Here is a 21,225-nt window from a genome sequence, read left to right on the forward strand (position 1 = left end):
ACATTAGAGATGTACAGTGACATTTTCAGTATGAACTGGAGGGTCGCTTGAAAGGCCTATCAGCTTTAAGAGTTCTCATAATGCAATAAAAAAAATAAAAAATCTTGATAAAAAATAAATAAAAATTGCAGTGTAGTAAAAAATACCCAAGAGAGAGATGGGCAAACTACTTTAAAAGGTCACTTGGGGTCAATCTAGGTATGTGTAAACTGATCATTCACGCTCTGTGATGCCTAAACCCGCAAATACAACCAGACATGACTTAAAAGAGGAACTGTGCCTAATGCCACCAAAAACAAAGCTAAAAGATGGCCGCTTTCTTCCAAAAACAGCCCCACACCTGTCGATGGGTTGTGCCTGGTATAGTCTTGTTTTCGGAAGAAAGCAGCCCTGGACAATCCCTTTAATCACTGCATGAGTGACTTCAGGGAAAGAGCAGGAAGCTGGTCAGAAGTCCAAGGCTAGGTACTCCATTTCTGACAACCGGCCTTGGGCTAATACCCAGTTTGTTCATATTCCACTGATGAGTCAAAGTGCAAACAGATGAAACTTGTTAGGGTTTATAAAGACTACTGGACAACGGGGAGGTTCCTGACACGGTCGTCCTGTTTGTGTGCGATCCCCAGGATCACAGCTAGGGTTACCAGGATGGAATAGTGAAGGCATCTATCTGGATATCTTGCCCAGTGCTCCATCAACACCTGCAGATGGAGCAATGCTTCTCAGGAAGCAGTAAGACTTTTCCTATTCTTGTAATAGACTTGTACCACTCATAACAAAGTTGATGGTATAAGACCATAAAATATTAATTCTGTAGATCGTTACGATAGACTGTATTCTGTTTTGGATACTGGCGCTCCTGTATTTTTCTCGTATGTTTCTTGCACTGCATTATTGGTTCTATGTGACGTGTTAACTGGAGATGTTAAAAAGTATAGATATTCAAAAAGATAAAGATATTCCCCTATACGGTGATTATACTTCCCTTACTGCACCACCTAAATAATAAGCAGAAATGTATCCGGGCCCACTGTAATGCCCATGAACCCCACCACCTGTCCCCTGGCGGATTACAGTCACTCTTGGGCATCCATTTACTTAGCCGTACAACACTAGGAAAAATCACAAGAAATGTGACACAAACCCTTTTTCTCTCTTTTCTTTCTTTTTCCTCCTTTTTCTCTCTTTCGCGGGAACGTTCCCTTGTTTTATCGACCTCTTTCTTCTCTACCTCTCGCTCTTTGCTCTTGGATGCTGGTGGGGTACTGTGGTTTATGTAGTGCTGTAGAATGAACAAGACGTTGCAAAATTACAGCTTCTCATTAACGCGTCCTATAGGTAAGCATCAATCAGCAAGCACTTAGCCCTCGTGTAGGCTATCCGACTAGAATCTTTTGGAGATTAGTTCATATGTACCAGAATGAGCCACACGCTCAGTTTTAAAGGCTAGCAAAAGCCAAACTGCGCACTATCCATAATAAATATAGGTCCATCAATCCGTAAAATCATAATATTACACTAACCATAAAATACAAGATACACTGCTACATCAGCATAAGAGCCAAGTCATAAAGGTGGCTTAGGCTGTGTTCACACCTAGTCTCATTCCTAAGTATAGATGTATGTATCTGTATACCACGCAGCTGTTTGCATTGCCCATTAACTCCTTTGTAAGGGAAAGAAATGTATAAAACGCAACATACTTTTGCAATAACCTCTTGTATTTAAAAAAAAAAGTTGACCATGCATTTAAAGGGAGTCTGTCACCACATTTCAGCATATTAGACCGATCAAATAGGGTTATATGATCCACCCAGAACTTAAAAACAGTACCTTTGTTGTAGAAAACTGACTTTTCTTTTAGCCGAAAATGAACTTATAAGGTTATGTTAATGAGCCCTCTCAAGTGCCCAGGGCGGTCTCTCAATCCTCGGAGCCCCAGGCAGCACCTCCTCAACGGCTCATAACCCCGCCCTCCGTGCGCCTCTGCCCGCCCGTTTACTCCCCTCCCCTGTCCTTTTTCACTGCGGCTGTGCGGTCCAAATCGTAGCGGGCGCATGCACAGTAGGTATCGCGATGCCCTGCCAGGAGCGGGCATCGCATTGCGCATGCGCCCGCTACGATTTGGACCGCACAGCCGCATTGGAAAAGGACAGGGGAGGGAAGTAAACGGGCGGGCAGAGGCGCACGGAGGGCGGGGTTATGAGCTGTTGAGGAGGTGCTGCCTGGGGCTCCGAGGATTGAGAGACCGCCCTGGGCACTTGAGAGGGCTCATTAACATAACCTTATAAGTTCATTTTCGGCTAAAAGAAAAGTCAGTTTTCTACAACAAAGGTACTGTTTTTAAGTTCTGGGTGGATCATATAACCCTATTTGATCGGTCTAATATGCTGAAATGTGGTGACAGACTCCCTTTAACCCCTTACGGACACATGACGTACCGGTACGGCATGGTTCCCGAGTCCTTAAGGACACATGACGTACCGGTACGTCATGTGTTGTTCCGATCACCGCCGCCCAGCGGGCGGTGATCGGAACAAGGTGCCTGCTCAAATCATTGAGCAGGCACCTCGGCGATCGCCGCAAACGGCAGGTCAATTCAGACCTGCGATTTGCGGCTTTTACCTGGTGCGGCGGTGGTGCCATCGGGTCCCCATGGGGCTGTGGGGGGGACCCGATGCCTTCCTGAGGCATCTGCGCTGCCTTCCGGTGAAGAGCCTGTGAGATCCAGCCCCCTGGAACTCACAGGCCCCAGAAGCTGTACGAGTAAGTATTGGAATGCATTGTAAAGGAATATACCCCCAAAAGTTCAAGCGAAAATTAGAAAGTTGAAAAAATAAAGTCCCCCCCCCCACCCCAAAATTAAAAGTTTCAAGTAAAAATAAACAAAAAAAGTCATTTTCCCCAAATAAGGTTAAAAAAAAAAATAGCTAAAAAATAGGGGTGGGGGGGGGGTATACATATTAGGTATCGCCGCGTCCGTATCGACCGGCTCTATAAAAATATCACATGACCTATCCTCTCAGATGAACACCGTAAAAAATAAAAACTGTGCTAAATAAACCATTTTTTGTCACCTTACATCACAAAAAGTGTAATAGCAAGCGATCAAAAAGTCATATGCACCCCAAAATAGTGCCAATCAAACCGTCATCTCATCCCGCAAAAAATGAGACCCTACCTAAGATAATCGCCCAAAAACTGAAAAAACTATGGCTCTCAAAATATGGAGACACTAAAACATGGATTTTGTTTTTTGCTTCTAAAAGTATATTATTGTGTAAAACTTACATAAATAAAAAAAAAAGTATACATATTAGGTATCGCCGCATCCGTGACAACCTGGTCTATAAAAATATCACATGATCTAACCTGTCAGATGAATGTTGTAAATAAGAAAAAAAAAAAACGGTGCCAAAACAGCTATTTCTTATCTTGCCTCACAAAAAGTGCAATATAGAACAACCAAAAATCATATGTACCCTAAACTAGTACCAACAATACTGCCACCCTATCCCGTAGTTTCTAAAATGGGGCCACTTTTTTGGAGTTTCTACTCTAGGAGTGCATCAGGGGGGCTTCAAATGGGACATGGTGTAAAAAAAAAAAAAAAAAGTCCATCAAAACCTGCCTTCCAAAAACCGTATGGCATTCCTTTCCTTCTGCGCCCTGCCGTGTGCCCGTACAGCGGTTTACGACCACATATGGGGTGTTTCTGTAAACTACAGAATCAGGGCCATAAATATTGAGTTTGGTTTGGCTGTTAACCCTTGCTTTGTAACCGGAAAAAAATTATTAAAATGGAAAATCTGCCAAAAAAGTGAAATTTTGAAATTGTATCTCTATTTTCCATTAATTCTTGTGGAACACCTAAAAAGAGTTAACAAAGTTAGTAAAATCAGTTTTGAATACCTTGAGGGGTGTAGTTTATAGAATGGGGTCATTTTTGGGTGGTTTCTATTATGTAAGCCTCGCAAAGTGACTTCAGACCTGAACTGGTCCCTAAAAATTGGGTTTTTGAAAATTTCTGAAAAATTTCAAGATTTGCTTCTAAACTTCTAAGCCTTGTAACATCCCCAAAAAATAAAATATCATTCCCAAAATGATCCAAACATGAAGTAGACATATGGGGAATGTAAAGTAATAACTATTTTTGGAGGTATTACTATGTATTATAGAAGTAGAGAAATTGAAACTTGGAAATTTGCAATTTTTTTACAAATCTTTGGTAAATTTGGTATTTTTTTTATAAATAAAAAAAAAAATTTTTTTTTTACTTCATTTTACCAGTGTCATGAAGTACAATATGTGACGAAAAAACAATCTCAGAATGGTCTGGATAAGTCAAAGCGTTTTAAAGTTATCAGCGCTTAAAGTAACACTGGTCAGATTTGCAAAAAATGGCCTGGTCCTTAAGGTGAAATAGGGCTGAGTCCTTAAGGGGTTAAATTAACTAGAAAGAACAAAAAATTATGCCAAAATATCACTCTTAGCAAATGTTGAGATAAACATTTACAGCTATAATCTTGGGTATATGTACACATTTACAGGGTGGTCCAAAAGTAAGGAGACCCCTTAAATAAATGGAAACGACATCCTGTGTGTGGCATGTCGCTAAGGGGAAGGGGGCAAATCTGTGAGGTGCGGTGTCCAACATGGCATTTATTTGAAAGCTACCACCTTGGAACCAAGTCGATATTTTCAAACGGGAAGGGGTACATGTGACAGTTATCAGAAAGAGAATTTCACGAGGAACACAATTCTGTGCTTAAATGTGGCGTGCCTTTATTCCAGCCAAAGTTATTAACAATTTTCTCTTTGTTAGACAGATCTGGCTGCGAGGATGGGACAGAGAGTGTACTAATCTCTGGGGAGTGCAGTACCAGAGTCATTACAGTGGATTCCAACGCTCAGCACCATAACAGACAACCCATCTACCAAATTGCTTGCCAAGTTTTACCAAACAGGTTCCGTGTTAGACCTGCCAATTGTGGGATCTGTTGCAACTGCTGTGACACCCATTGTAACAATTCAAGAGAACCCACATTCGGCAGGTCCAACACAGAACCTGTTTGACGAAATTTGACAAGCAATTTGCCAACTGTGCCATGGTCTGTTAGGGTGGCAAGCGTTAAAATCAACTGCAGTGACTCTGGTACTGAGCGCCCCAGTGATCAGTACAATCTCTGTCCTCTCCTCACTAATCTTGCAGCCATATCTGTCTGTAACAAAAAGAAAATGGTTAATGACTTTGGCAGGAATCAAGATACGTCACAATTAAGCACAGCTCTATATTCTTCATCAAATTCCCTATCACAAAAATGTGTCACACGCACCCCTTCCCATCTGAAAATGTCAACGTGGTTCCAAAATGACGGCTTTCAAAATGTTGGACACCGCACCTCACAGATTTGCCCCCTTCTCCTTAGCAACATCCCACACACAGGATGGCGTTCCAACCACCGGTTTCCATTTATTCAGGAGTATCTATACTTTTGGACCGGCCTGTAGTATAAGCTTAGTGAAAAATGAGATGCACAGAGGCCCAGGACTACATACTGTGCACCCGGGCAACTGCTCTTCGGGTGGAGGTTTTGTTTCCGTCAGTCATTTTGCTACAATACGAAGATTTGAAAGTGCTGGATTTTCCCTCTTTTGCACCCTGGCATGTATGGAAATGCAAAGGAGACATCACTTTTTTCTTACAATAAATCTTTTTATTTTTTTATTAAATAAGACATAAAAAAGAAATAAAAAGGAAAGCAGTCAATAGTATAATGAGAAGAGCGACAATACAGTATGCCAACCATCTGGTGGGCATAGAGAAGACCCAGGAGAGACGCGGACGTGAGCTGAATGTAACAAAAGGGTGATGAGGCTCGAGGGGGATGGCGAACAAATGACAGGCTCACAAACACTGGGGGCTCCGTTAGACAATCCATCATATTTAACGGGAAGAGCGCAGATCTATTCTGCCATTAAAAACACAGAACCTGATGGACCCAATTATAACTCATTGGAGTCCGTCAGGCACGGCTGGTGTCAGTCAATTTGCCAGTGTGTTATATTTAGTTTTTTACTGCTCTTATGAAAAAAAAATTAAAAAAGTGAACGGAGCCTCAGCCTGACTTCATGGCCTTCCAAGAAGTGAAACCCTCCTCGTGACTTTAAAAAGGGTCACCATATTTCCATTAAACTTTTGATACGTCACCACCATGATTTCTAGAATGAGGAGAAAGGTTCTGGCCCCCACCAACCCAAACTTTAAACATTTCTCTGACATAGCAAAGGTTGTACAAAAACTCTGTAAACCTATAAGGTACATATTTCTTGCGGATTTTCATGAAAATCAGCCGTGTAATACAGTACCAGCTAAGTAGATGTGGAAATCTTCAGCCCGGAAATTGAGTGATGGGGCGAATTTTGAAATCCACAGCAAGTCAGTTGCTTGCACTGCAAAGGGAGAAACCTGCACAAAGATCTGGGGCAAATCCACCCTAAAATCTGCAAGTAACACACCTAAATTTTAAAGCATAAATGCAGTGAAAATCCACACGGAAAATCTGCATAAACGACATTATAGGATTCTGGCGAGGTCTGAATATTTAAGTGTGGCCATTTCTCCCACTGTCAAGAACAGCTGTGCAAGCAAGTGCAAGTGCAGATGCAGTGCGATTTTCACACATGGTTGTAAGGAGACGATCGGGACCCGATCTTTATTATTTTCCCTTATAACATGGTTATAAGGGAAAATAATAGCATTCTTAACCCCTTTCCGACTGCAATCAGTCTATATACGTGCTATTTGCACATGCCCCGTGCAGATAGCACATGTATAGACGTCAGGCAGCTCTTTAATCCAAGCGCTGCAAAGCCTGTTCCAGGCTCTGATCTGCGCTCTTCAGATCAGAGCCTGAAATCAGGTAGTGACCTCGTGACCCCCGATCTGTGCGCCTCCAAGCTCCCCCTTGTCCCCGCCTGCCCCTTATGCAGTTCCCCCCGCTCCCATCCACATTCATGCAGCCTGCCCTGATGCGGTCCGCCCGCTCCCCGCCCCATACATTCCTCCTGCCCCCATTTGTGCTGCCTCTCTCAATGCTGGCCGTACCTTCCCCCTCCCCCTTTCGAGCGATGCCCCGATGCGGAGCGGTCCCCCTGCTGTGTTTGATGGCGGCGGCTCCATTCCTGAGCCACCGCCATCAGCAGAGAGTGTCAGCTCTATGCTGACACACTGCTGTAACCCCTAAGATGCTGCGGCATCCATGGGGTTAATAGAGGGAGGGGGCTCCCTCTCTTAACCATCGGGGCTGCCGCACTGCGATGGCAGCACCCGATGGTTGCCTTGGCAACCAGACGCTTTGCAAAAGCGTCCAGTGTTGCCACCTACAGGACATCTGATAGTACAGGGTGGGCCATTTATATGGATACACCTTAATAAAATGGGAATGGTTGGTGATATTAACTTCCTGTTTGTGGCACATTAATATGTGAGGGGGGAAACTTTTCAAGATGGGTGGTGACCATGGCGGCCATTTTGAAGTCGGACATTTTGAATCCAACTTTTGTTTTTTCAATAGGAAGAGGGTCATGTGACACATCAAACTTATTGTGAATTTCACAAGAAAAACAATGGAGTGCTTGGTTTTACTTTATTATTTCATGAGTTATTTACAAGTTTCTAACCACTTATAAAATGTGTTCAATGTGCTGCCCATTGTGTTGGATTGTCAATGCAACCCTCTTCTCCCACTCTTCACACACTGATAGCAACACCGCAGGAGAAATGCTAGCACAGGCTTCCAGTATCCGTAGTTTCAGGTGCTGCAAATCTCGTATCTTCACAGCATAGACAATTGCCTTCAGATGACCCCAAAGATAAAAGTCTAAGGGGGTCAGATCGGGAGACCTTGGGGGCCATTCAACTGGCCCACGACGACCAATCCACTTTCCAGGAAACTGTTCATCTAGGAATGCTCTGACCTGACACCCATAATGTGGTGGGTGCACCATCTTGCTGGAAAAACTCAGGGAACGTGCCAGCTTCAGTGCATAAAGAGGGAAACACATCATCATGTAGCAATTTCGCATATCCAGTGGCCTTGAGGTTTCCATTGATGAAGAATGGCCCCACTATCTTTGTACCCCATATACCACACCATTGGTAGCGGTGGTTTTGTTTGTTAACTTCACCATTCACATAAAAGTTTGCCTCATCACTGAACAAAATCTTTTGCGTAAACTGAGGGTCCTGTTCCAATTTTTGTTTTGCCCATTCTGCAAATTCAGTGCGCCGATCTGGGTCATCCTCGTTGAGATGATGCAGTAGCTGGAGTTTGTAAGGGTGCCATTTGTGAGTAGCTAATATCCGCCGAAGGGATGTTCGACTAATGCCACTCTCCAGTGACATGCGGCGAGTGCTACGCTGTGGGCTCTTGCTGAATGAAGCTAGGACAGCCACTGATGTTTCTTCATTAGAGACAGATTTCATGCGTCCAACACTGAACCAGTTTCACGAAACTTAGCAAGCAGTTTGCTAACTGTAGCATGGGAGATGGGTGGTCTCGTAGGGTGTCTTGCATTGAAATCTGCTGCAATGACCCGGTTACTGCGTTCACTAGACATCAACACAATTTCTATCCGCTCCTCACGTGTTAACCTCGGCGACATGTCAATGGCTGTAAACCAAGAGAAACTTGTAAATAACTCATGAAAGAATAAAGTTACGTTAAAACCAAGCACACCATTGTTTTTCGTGTGAAATTCCCAATAAGTATAATGTGTCACATGACCCTCTTTTTATTGAAAAAACAAAAGTTGGATTCAAAATGGCCAACTTCAAAATGGCCACCATGGTCACCACCCATCTTGAAAAGTTTCCCCCCCTCACATATACTAATGTGCCACAAACAGGATGTTAATATCACCAACCATTCCCATTTTATTAAGGTGTATCCATATAAATGGCCCATCCTGTATTATACTTTGCAATGCAATATCACATGACCTAACCCCCTCAGGTGAACACCGTAAAAAAATAAATAAAAAAAACAGTGCCAAAAAGCCATTTTTGTCACCTTACATCACAAAAAGTGCAACAGCAAGCGATCAAAAAGGCTTATGACCCCCAAAATAGTACCAAACAAACAGTCACCTCATCCCGCAAAAAATGATACCCTATTAAAGACAATCGCCAAAAAAAAAAAAAGCTATGGCTCCGACTATGGAGACACTAAAACATAATTTTTTGGGTTTCAGATATTTATTAAAGTTTTACACAATAATAGCATAAGAAAAAAGTATACATATTAGGTATTGCCACGTTCGTAACGATCTGCTCTATAAAACTGTCACATGAACTAACCCCTCAGATAAACGCTGTAAAAATAAATAAAAAATGTCCCAAAACAGCCAATTTTTTGGTCACCTTGCCCCATAAAGTGTAATAATGAATGATCAAAAAAGCCTATGCACCCAAAAATGGTACCAATAAAAACCTCAACTCTTTGTGCAAAAAACGACCCCCTGCACAAGACGATCAGCAGAAAAATAAAAAAACATATGGTGGTCAGAAAATGGACACACAAAAATGCTTTATTATGTAAAACTGAAACAAACAAACAAAGTAGACATATTTGATATCATTGCGTCCGTAAAAATCTGCTCTATAAAAATAGCACATGATCTACCCTGTCAGATTAACTATGCCAAAACAGCCATTTTTCTGTTACCTTGCCTCACAAAAAACTTAATATAGAGCAATTAAAAAATCAAATGTACCACAAAATAGTACCAATAAAACTGGCACCTTATCCCCTAGTTTCCAAAATAGGGTCACTTTTTGGGAGTTTCTACTGTATGGGTGCATCAGGGGGGCTTTAAATGGGACATGGCATCTAAAAACCAGTCCAGCAAAACCTGCCTTCTAAAAACCATACAGCGTTCCTTTTCTTCTGCGCCCTGCCGTGTGCCCTTACATCAGTTTACGACCACATGTGGGGTGTTTCTGTAAACCGCAGAATCAGGGTAATAAATATTGGGGCAGATTTATCATTAGCTCAGCTCAGAATAATGGAGTGAAAAAGTCCCCAAAAAAGTTCCAAACGCTAAAACTGCGCACAAATTTGCGACTTTTTTCTGCTCTGCACTATGCTCGCCAGTTTTCTGAAAGTGGGCGTGTTTTCTTATGTAAATGAATCTCTAGACAGATTTACTATTGGGACTATTTAAAAAGTCACAAAAAAGTCGCAATTTCACTCCAGTGAGGACCATGCTTATCTTATGAGACTTTTTAATAGAACATGCGACTTTTTCATAAAAACGTGCGACTTTTTCGTAAAGATCTGCGACTTTTGTAAAGCTGCTTACTGACGGATAAACTGCTACCGTCAAACCACATTTATTACAGTCTTAAAGGGCTGATCATAAATCTGACTTGGCTAAAACTGACTTTAGCCATATGTAAAAGTGGAGTGGGCTGTCAGAGTAATGATAAATCTGGCCCATTGAGTTTAAGGCTACTTTCACACCTGCGTTCAGGTGTCCGCTCGTGCGCTCCGTTTGAAGGGGCTCACGAGTGGTCACGAACGCAGCCGTCCAGCCCTGATGCATTCTCAATGGAGGCGGATCCACTGAGAATGCATCCGCCTGCCAGCGCTCAGTGAGCGGACACCTGAACGCTGCTTGCAGCGTTCGGGTGCCCACCTGGCCGTGCGGAGGCGAGCGGATCCGTCCAGACTTATAATGGAAGTCAATGGGGACGGATCCGTTTGAAGATGACACAGTATGGCTCAATTTTCAAACTGATCCGTTCCCCATTGACTTTCAATGTAAAGTCAAAACGGATCCGTTTGCATTATCATGAACAAAAAAAAATAAAAAATTTATTATTTTTTTTTTTTGTTCATGGTTATGCAAACGGATCCGTTCTGAACGGATGCAAGCGTTTGCATTATAGGAGCGGATCCGTCTGTGCAGACACCAGACGGATCCGCTCCTAACGCAAGTGTGAAAGTAGCCTTATTTGGCTGTTAACCCTCAATGTGTTAAAGAAAAAAAATGTAATAAAATGGAAAATCTGCCATAAAAGTTAAATTTAGAAATTTCATCTCCATTGTCCTTTAACCCCTTAAGGACATAGGACGTACCGGTACGCCCTATTTCCCGAGTCCTTAAGGACCAAGGACGTACCGGTACGTCCTGACTTTTAAATCGGGATTCCGGCGCCCGAGGGGTTAAACGGAACGGGATTTCGGCTGAAATCCTTCAGCCGGCATCCTGTGACAACGCCAGGGGGGGTGATGTGACCCCCCCGTGTCGGCGATCGCAGCAAACCGCAGGTCAATTCAGACCTGCGGTTTGCTGCGCTTTTTGCAGTTTCTGATGCCCGCGGTCCCTGACCGCGGGGATCAGAAACTTTTGAGTGCCTATAATCTTTATTTTTCACCCCCCCCTGCACCCCTGCATGATTTGATGCCGGCGGGTGGTGCGGGGGGGGTGTCGCAGGCGGTGGGGGCGTTGCGGGAGGCGGGCGGTGCGGCAGGCGGGATCGCGATCCCCCGCCCGCCTCCCCATGAACGATCGTTGGTGTCTAGTGGTTGTACCAGGGTGCCAGCACATTGCTGGCACCCTGGTATAAACGGCTGACATCTGTGAAGATGTCAGCCGTTTAACCCTTTCCATACCGCGGTCCGTACGGACCGCTGTATGGAAAAAGTTATCTGTCATCGGTCAGGGAGCTCCCTCCCTCTCCATCGGGGGGCTGCTGTGCCTTTGCAGCCCCCCGATGGAGAGGGAGAGAGCCCCCAGAGAGCCCCCCTTAGCCCCGTGCTTACCCTTCCCCGTCTGCGAAGTTCTGAGCAGACGGGGAGGGTTCCCATGGCAACAGGACGCCTGCTCAGGCGTCCTGCTGTCCATGGTGCTGAACAGATCTATGCTGAAAGCATAGATCTGTTCAGTGTAAGTAAAATACAGTACAGAACAATATATATTGTACTGTACTGTATTATACAGACATCAGACCCACTGGATCTTCAAGAACCAAGCGGGTCTGGGTCAAAAAAATGTAAAAAAAAAAGTGAAAAAAGTTAAGATAAAAAAAAAACATTTATCACTGAATAAAAATTAAAAAAATAAAATAAACTACACATATTAGGTATCGCCGCGTCCGTAACGACCTGATCTATAAAATGGTCATGTTACTTTCCCCGCACGGTGAACGCCATAAAAATAAAAAAATAAAAACTATGAGAAAATTGAAATTTTGCCCACCTTACTTCCCAAAAAAGGTAATAAAAGTGATCAAAAAAGTCGCATGTACGCCAAAATAGTACCAATCAAACCGTCATCTCATCCCGCAAAAAATGAGACCCTACTCAAGATAATAGCCCAAAAGCTGAAAAAACTATGGCTCTTAGACTATGGAAACACTAAAACATGATTTTTTTTTGTTTCAAAAATGAAATCATTGTGTAAAACTTACATAAATAAAAAAAAAGTATACATATTAGGTATCGCCGCGTCCGTATCGACCGGCTCTATAAAAATATCACATGACCTAACCCCTCAGATGACCACCGTAAAAAAATAAAAATAAAAACAGTGTAAAAAAAGCCATTTTTTGCCATCTTACGTCACAAAAAGTGTAATAGCAAGCGATCAAAAAGTCATATGCACCCCAAAATAGTGCCAATCAAACAGTCATCTCATCCCGCAAAAAATGAGACCCTACTCAAGATAATCGCCCAAAAACTGAAAAAACTATGGCTCTTAGACTATGGAGACAAAAAACATTTTTTTGGTATTAAAAATGAAATCATTGTATAAAACTTACATAAATAAAAAAAAATGTATACATATTAGGTATCGCCGCGTCCGTGACAACCTGCTCTATAAAATTACCCCATGATCTAACCTGTCAGATGAATGTTGTAAATAACAAAAAAAAAAACGTGCCAAAAAAGCTTTTTCTTGTTACCTTGCTGCACAAAAAGTGTAATATAGAGCAACCAAAAATCATATGTACCCTAAACTAGTACCAACAAAACTGCCACCCTATCCCGTAGTTTCTAAAATGGAGTCACTTTTTTGGAGTTTCCACTCTAGGGGTGCATCAGGGGGGCTTCAAATGGGACATGGTGTCAAAAAAACCAGTCCAGCAAAATCTGCCTTCCAAAAACCGTATGGCATTCCTTTCCTTCTGCGCCCTGCCGTGTGCCCGTACAGCAGTTTACGACCACATATGGGGTGTTTCTGTAAACTACAGAATCAGGGCCATAAATAATGAGTTTTGTTTGGCTGTTAACCCTTGCTTTGTAACTGGAAAAAAAATATTAAAATGGAAAATCTGCCAAAAATTTGAAATTTTGAAATTGTGTCTCTATTTTCCATTAAATCTTGTGCAACACCTAAAGGGTTAACAACGTTTGTAAAATCAGTTTTGAATACCTTGAGGGGTGTAGTTTCTTAGATGGGGTCACTTTTATGGAGTTTATAATCTAGGGGTGCATCAGGGGGGCTTCAAATGGGACATGGTGTCAAAAAAACAGTCCAGCAAAATCAGCCTTCCAAAAACCAAACGGCGCACCTTTCACTCTACGCCCTACTGTGTGCCCGTACAGTAGTTTACGGCCACATATGGGGTGTTTCTGTAAACAGCAGAGTCAGGGCAATAAAGATACAGTCTTGTTTGGCTGTTAACCCTTGCTTTGTTAGTGGAAAAAATGGGTTAAAATTGAAAATTAGGCAAAAAAATGAAATTCTCAAATTTCATCCCCATTTGCCAATAACTCTTGTGCAACACCTAAAGGGTTAACGACGTATGTGAAATCAGTTTTGAATACCTTGAGGGGTGTAGTTTCTTAGATGGGGTCACTTTTAGGGAGTTTCTCCTCTAGGGGTGCATCAGGGGGCTTCAAATGGGACATGGTGTCAAAAAACCAGTCCATAAAAATCAGCCTTCCAAAAACCATACGGCGCACCTTTCCCTCTACGCCCCGCTGTGTGGCCGTACAGTAGTTTACGGCCACATATTGGGTGTTTCTGTAAACGGCAGAGTCAGGGCAATAAAGATACAGTCTTGTTTGGCTGTTAACCCTTGCTTTGTTAGTGGAAAAAATGGGTTAAAATGAAAAATTAGACAAAAAAATTAAATTCTCAAATTTCCTCCCCATTTGCCAATAACTCTTGTGCAACACCTAAAGGGTTAATAATGTATGCAAAATCAGTTTTGAATACCTTGAGGGGTGTAGTTTCTTAGATGGGGTCATTTTTGGGTGGTTTCTATTATGTAAGCCTCGCAAATCGACTTCAGACCTGAACTGGTCCCTAAAAATTTAGTTTTTGTAAATTTCTGAAAAATTTCAAGATTTGCTTCTAAACTTCTAAGCCTTATAACATCCCCAAAAAATAAAATATCATTCCCAAAACAATTCACACATGAAGTAGACATATGGGGAATGTAAAGTCATCACAATTTTTTGGGGTATTACTATGTATTACAGAAGTAGAGAAACTGAAACTTTGAAATTTGCAAATTTTTCCAAATTTTTGGTAAATTAGGGATTTTTTTGTGGAAAAAAAAAAATTTTTTTGACTTCATTTTACCAGTGTCATGAAGTACAATATGTGACGAAAAAACAATCTCAGAATGGCCTGGATAAGTCAAAGCGTTTTAAAGTTATTAGCACTTAAAGTGACACTGGTCAGATTTCCAAAAAATGGCCTGGTCCTTAAGGTGAAAATGAGCCCGGTCCTTAAGGGGTTAATTCTTGTGGAACACCTAAAGGGTTAACAAAGTTTGTAAAATCAGTTTTGAGTAACTTGAGGGGTGTAGTTTCTACAATGGGGTCATTTATGGGGGGTTTCCACTTTGTAAGCCCCACAAAGTGACTTCAGACCTAAACTGGTCCTTAAAAAGTGGGTTTTCGAAATTTTCTTAAAAATTTTAAGAATTGCTTCTAAACTTCTAAGCCTTCTAATGTCCTAAAAAAATAAAATGACATTTCCAAAATGATGCCAACATAAAAGTAGACATATGGAAAAATTTAAATAATAAATATTTTAATAGGTATGACTTTGTTTTAGAAGCAGAGAAATATAAATTTTGAAAATTGTGAATTTTTCTAATAATTTGGTAAATTTGGGATTTTTTCATAAATAAAGGTGAAATATATTGACTCAAATTTATGACTATCATAAAGTACAATATGTCACGAGAAAACAATCTCAGAATGGCTTGGATAAATAAAAGTGTTCCAAAGCAATTACCACATAAAGTGACGCATGTCAGATTTGTAAATTTTGACCTGGACACTGGGGCATCAATGACCCTTGGTCATGAAAGGGGTAATACAGAATGCTAAGTAAATTAGGGATGGAGGGGTTTAAAAATAAACAAATTTAACTCTCCCCATCCACTTGGTTGCGTAGCGGATCTACTCTTCTTTCTTCAGGAACTGGGTAAAGGACCTTTGATGACGTCACTGCGCTCATCACATGATCCATCACCATGGTGATGGACCATGTGATGAGCGCAGCGACGTCAAAAGTCCTTTACCCAGGTCCTGAAAAAAAAAGAAAGGAGATCCGCTACGCGAGCAAGTGGATGGGGTGAGTTAAATTTGTTTATTTTTTTTTTTAACCCCTCCATCCATAATTTACTTAGCATTCTGTATCAAGAATGCTATTATTTTCCCTTATAACCATGTTATAAGGGAAAATAATAAAATCTACAGCATACCTAACCCAAACCCGAACTTCTGTGAAGTAGTCTGGGTACCAAACATGACTTTTACTCACGCACGTGCAAAACGCATTAAAACGCTTTGCACTCGAGCAGAAAAAAATCACGCATTTTCTCGCGACGCACCCACATCCTATCCGGCCCTCACACACGACGACCTTGTGAAAGAGGCCAATGGCTTGTTTTTTGTGGGACAAGTTGTACTTTCTAATGCCACCATTTAATACTGCATTCAATGTAGTGGGAAGTGGGGAAAAAATCCAAACGGGGTGGAATTGGGAAGAAAACGCAATTACTCCACAGTTTTATGTGTTTTTTCCCTACAGTGTTCACTTTGTGGCAAAACTGACCTATGCCATTCATTCCCTGGGTCAGTACAATTACAACAATACCACATATGTATATATTTTATGTCTAAATACTGTAAAATTAAAATAAAACTTTTTTTTAAAGTTTTACATAGTTACGTCTACTGAGCTGCATGGAGGCACAATTTTTGCAGGATTTTTTTTTTATTGATACCATTTTGGTTTGTGTGACTTCATCACATTTTTTGGGGGAAGAAAAGCCATGAAAAAACTGCTAATCTGCCATTTTGAAACTTTTTTTTCCGTTACGCCATTTGCCGTATTAGAAAATTAATTTTTATATTTTAATAGTATGGGCGTTTTCGGACGCAGTGATGCCCATGAGGTTTATATTTTTTGTTAGCGTATTTATTTATTTTATTCTAAGGAAAGGGTTGCGATTAAAATCTTTAAAAAATTTTAAATAAAAATTTTTGTAGCCAGTATGGGAAGCTACCACATTCACCAATTTATTTATTTTTATCAAATATTACTGCACTCCATACAGGAGCATGGTAATATGTGAATTGCTGATTTCTTATTTTGGCCTGGCCAACATAAAAATTGCAGCGCTAATACGCTGGGTCTCTTCAGAGAGACCCAGTGTATTAAAGTGAATTGCCGGCATCCCCATGGGCCACACGAAGATGTCGTTTTTCACGGTTTACATGCCTTGATCACGTCATCTAAAGTCTTTAAAGGTTTGAAACAGCAGAGACCCGCCGGCACCCGCGAGTGGGCGCTATGTTCACACATCGCTGGCAGCGAAAGGGTTAAAGGTAAGCCAAGTCTAGAAATTAATGATAACAGTAAACAGATTTTCTCTGATTATCATTAAATTATGTAAATCTGCATGATTTTGCCTATTCCCAAAACACACTACCGTTGTGTGTTTTGTGGTCCGCAAATATGGCGTATGGCGTCCACGTGCGTTCTGCAATTTGCGGAACGGCACGGACAGCCATTGATCTAACTGCCTATTCTTGTTCCCAAAACGGACAAAAATAGGACAGGTTATTATTTTTTTTGCGGACCACAGAACGGAGCAACGGATGCGGACAGCACATGGAGTGCTGTCCGCCTCTTTTGCGGCCCCATTGAAGTGAATGGGTCTGCATCCAAGTCGCAAAAACTGCGGCTTGGATGCGGACCAAAACAACGGTGGTGTGCATGAGGCCTTAAAGGTGGGGTCCCATTACAAACCCGTATCCTTTATCCAGAGCATAGTGATTTGCAGGAGTCTGACTGCTGGAGCCAATCATGAGAATTCGGGGTCCTGTGTTCAGCACTCGAATGGTGCGGTGATGCACCTGTACTCTGCTATCCCTGAAAGTCCCGTAGAGTTGAATGGAACAGCAGTGGTCTTTTGTGACTGCCAGTCCATTCAAACTGAAGGCCTCAGTTCTTGAGATTGTCAGGGAACCCAGAAATCTGACACTTATCCCCTGTCCTGTGGCATAACTTTAATTGCCTGCTGATTTGCTCCATTTTCGCCTGGGAAACAGCAAAAAGAGTTGGGCTTAATGAAGGGCAGGACTTAATCCTTTTGTGCCAGTGCAGAAATACCACAGGAGGAAGGCTCCTGCTCCAGCTACTTGTCAGACAAAGGAAAGTGAGGATGAGCGGCATATTTTTTTGTAGATTTTAGTTATTTTTTATTGCACGGGCTCTTTTGTTCATCATAACACACTGCCAGGCGGAAACTTCCGGCAGTGTGTTCGGGGCTTTAGCACTGCCCTAGCCGTTTTACTGGCTAGGGTAGCGCTAAAGCCCACCCATCAGTTCCGGTGACGTCAACGGGCTCCCTGGCAGCCCCATGGAGAGCCCCGGTATGTCACCAGAATGCCAAAAAATGCCTTTGCCCTGCGCGATTTAGCGCAGGGCAAAGGAGAGCATCGGAGCATGAACTGCTCCAATGCTCAAGTCACGGGGGCTGCTTGGGTGAAAATGGAGGTATATCCGGGTTCATCTCTGAACCCGGACAACACCTTAAAGAACTTTCAAAAGCAATTTACTTGTTTTATCTGTTATTCATACCGGGCAACAGGAAAGGGCATCCATTATAGCTTCCAGGGGGCGGTCATCAGTCTTGCCCAAACCCATCTGACAATTCTTCCTATTTATACAGTGAATAAGCCATCACTAGGCAGATAAGATGGCGGAATCCAAAATGCCCATCCATTACTGTAGTAATTAATATGCTACAGTGGGCCAGGGGCAAGTTTCTACTGGAATTTGTCCAGAGATCATTAACTAATAAGATACAAGTAAATTCAGTTCATCCAACCTAAAAATTATCTTAATGGAAAATTAAAACTGCTTGTCAAGGGGGTTGGGTGGGAGTTTAGGGGCACAGCTGCTCGATATGTATGCCTTTTTCTTTATCGATACAGTAGTATTTGGGATGCTGCTGTCCATATTGTAATCTGGACAAAAAAAAAAAAAAAAAGGTTGTCCAGATTACACTGTTCATTTACTGAATAATAAACCATAGTTTTCTAATAGACATGGTATATAAAGGGCTGTACCATGAAAACAACTTAATCCCTATTCACAGACACACATACGTGTCCGCCGCTCCATTCAAAAGGGGGAACGCAGGCTCCTGTTCTAATGACTGTCAGACTCCCCGCCGTTCAGACGCCTGACAATCAGACACTAGCCCCCTCTGGATAGGGGATAATTTGGTGTCATGGGACCAACCGCTTTAAATTATGCTCACATACCCTTCTTATACCAGTGCAGTGACCCCCTGTGCACAGTAGAATAATAACTGCCCATGGACTAGTCCTGCGGAATCTATGGGCTAACGGAACAGGAGTAAACATGGTGCCAGTCGTGTGACCGGGTTACATGATATCCATGAGGTAACTGAACAGAAATAATAATGGAATAATAATTATGACTATTACTTAACTTCTTCACTGTGTGTGCATGGCTGTCTGTCATATAGTCAGTAACACACCACTGACCTGACTGATGCCACGTTTAGTCCAATAACCTCTGCACAGGTCACCGAGCATGCCCTGAAAACTGTTCAATAGAAGTCACTGAGGTCCCCTCCTGACCATTGTGTCTATGGCCCAAGGGGCTGCTGTAAAGTAGGGATCGACCGATTACAACGATATTATCGGCCGATATTCAGGATTTTCAAAGTTATTGGTATCAGTATCTAACCTTGCCAATAATGAATCGCGAACATGGTTCGTGCTGCTGTCAGCGCGATCCATGTTCCCTCAGCAGCACAGTGGAGAAGAAAGCAGTGTCTCCCTCCCCCTGTGTCGCTACTGCCGCTGCCAGCTATGAGAGGAGAAGAGGGGCTGCGGCCACTGCGCTACCAATGATGTTAACTCACTCATTCATTCAAATTGAACAGGAGGCGGGAGCTGGCTGCAGAATCACATAGCCGGCTCCCGACCTCTATGAGCGGTAGCTGCGATCTGCGGTAGTTAACCCCTCAGGTGCCGCGGATCACAGCTACCGCTCATAGAGGTCGGGAGCTGGCTATGTGATTCTGCAGCCAGCTCCCGTCTCCTGTATATGAATAAATGAGAGATTTATCTTCATTGGTGGAGCAGTGCTCCCCCCCACCCCAGTATTAAAAACATTGGTGGTGCAGTGCGCCCCCCCACCCAAGCCCCCTCAGTATTAATCATTGGTGGCAGTGGCCACAGGGTCCCCTCTCCCCTCCTCCTCCAATCGGAGCCCCAGCAGTGTAAGCCTGGGGCTCCGATCGGTTACCATGGCAGCCAGGACGCTATTGAAGCCCTGGCTGCCATAGTCGGCTCCATGCTGCTGTGTGCACAAAGCACAGAGCATCAGGGACAGTGTGAGCTCCTATTCACCCTGATCTATCAGGTTGAATAGGACAAAGGTTCTAGTCCCTAAGGGGGCTAAATGTTTGTAATATAGTCCACTTCCTTATGTAGTAATCCCAAAGCCAAACACTTCTGTACTCTGAAGCTGAGTTGGCGGATTGTGCTCCATAAGGTGCTGTGTTAAGCTATGCATCCAGTGGGAGGTATATGGAGGTACAGTAGGGTCCCATAGATGTCTATTGCTGCCGTATTAGGAAGCTGCACTATGCATGTGTGAATGAGTGATAAATATCGGTTTGTATTACTTGTTGTGGAGGTGTCTCCATTTGGTTTGCTAGATTGTAAAGACCACACGGGTACTCATCTTTGTGGTGAATGCAAATCTGTGACATGGATTATGTATTTGAATACTGATTTATTTTTTTCCCTGTCCTTTATCTGTTTTAGGATTGTGGACCGCACCCAACCTCTATGACAAGTAGCTGCGATCAGTGGCAGATAACCCCTGCCGCACCTGAGGGGTTAACTGCCGCGGATCGCAGCTACCGCTCAGAGGTCGGATGCGGCTATATGATTCTGCAGCCAGCACCCGCCTCCTGTATTTGAATTAATGGGCTCTTGATGGCGAAGTGTGCCCCCCTCACCCAAGCCCCCCAGTATTAGTCATTGGTGGCAGTGGCCACAGGGTCCCCTCCTCATCAGTGGTGCAGCGGCAGCTTCTGATCGGAGCCCCAGCAGTGTAAGCCTAGGGCTCTGATCGGTTACCATGGCAGACAGGACGCTACTGAAGCCCAGGCTGCCATAGTCAGCTCCCTGCTCCTGTGTGCACAAAGCACAGAGCAGCAGGGACAGTGTGAGCTCCTATTCACCCTAAAAGAGCTCTATCAGGGTGAATAGGACAAGGGTTCTAATAGTTAGTGTGTAAAAAAAAAAAAAAAAACACAAACACCAAAATATTAAGTATAAATGAAAAAGTTACAAAAAAAAAAATGGACAGAATATCGATATAAAATTATTGGCTATCGGCCTGAAAGTTCACAGATTATCGGTATCGGCTCTAAAAAAAAAAAAAAAAAAAAAAAAAAAACTATGTCTGTCGATCCCTACTGTAAAAAAAAAAAAAAAAAAAAAAAAAAAAAAGATTTGCATGAGACTTTTTTTTCTGTACCAGCGCAGCCTGAACACTAGCATTTTAGTTTTCCAGTATTGAGATCCATCATAGGTGCTCAATACTGGAAAAAAACGCTTCGGTTTTTGTCCCCATTCATTATCAATGGGGACAAAACTGAACGGAATGCTCCAAAATGCATTCTGTTCCATT

General features: G+C 42.6%; 1 protein-coding gene across 2 annotated transcripts in view; it reads right to left on the reverse strand.

The window, feature by feature from the left end:
• THOC2 (THO complex 2) overlaps positions 1-21,225 on the reverse strand; it is a 140,522-nt gene that overhangs the window by 19,614 nt on the left and 99,683 nt on the right. The window contains exon 34 of one of the 2 annotated variants that reach the window (XM_040406139.1): positions 1,145-1,282. In XM_040406139.1, the coding sequence (XP_040262073.1) occupies positions 1,145-1,282 (138 nt within the window). Of the gene's footprint in view, positions 1-1,144; positions 1,283-21,225 lie in introns of those variants that run through there. The other variant, XR_005774017.1, reaches the window with a different exon arrangement.

The sequence above is a fragment of the Bufo bufo genome, chromosome 8, assembly GCF_905171765.1.
Source record: "Bufo bufo chromosome 8, aBufBuf1.1, whole genome shotgun sequence".
Lineage (NCBI taxonomy): Eukaryota > Metazoa > Chordata > Amphibia > Anura > Bufonidae > Bufo > Bufo bufo.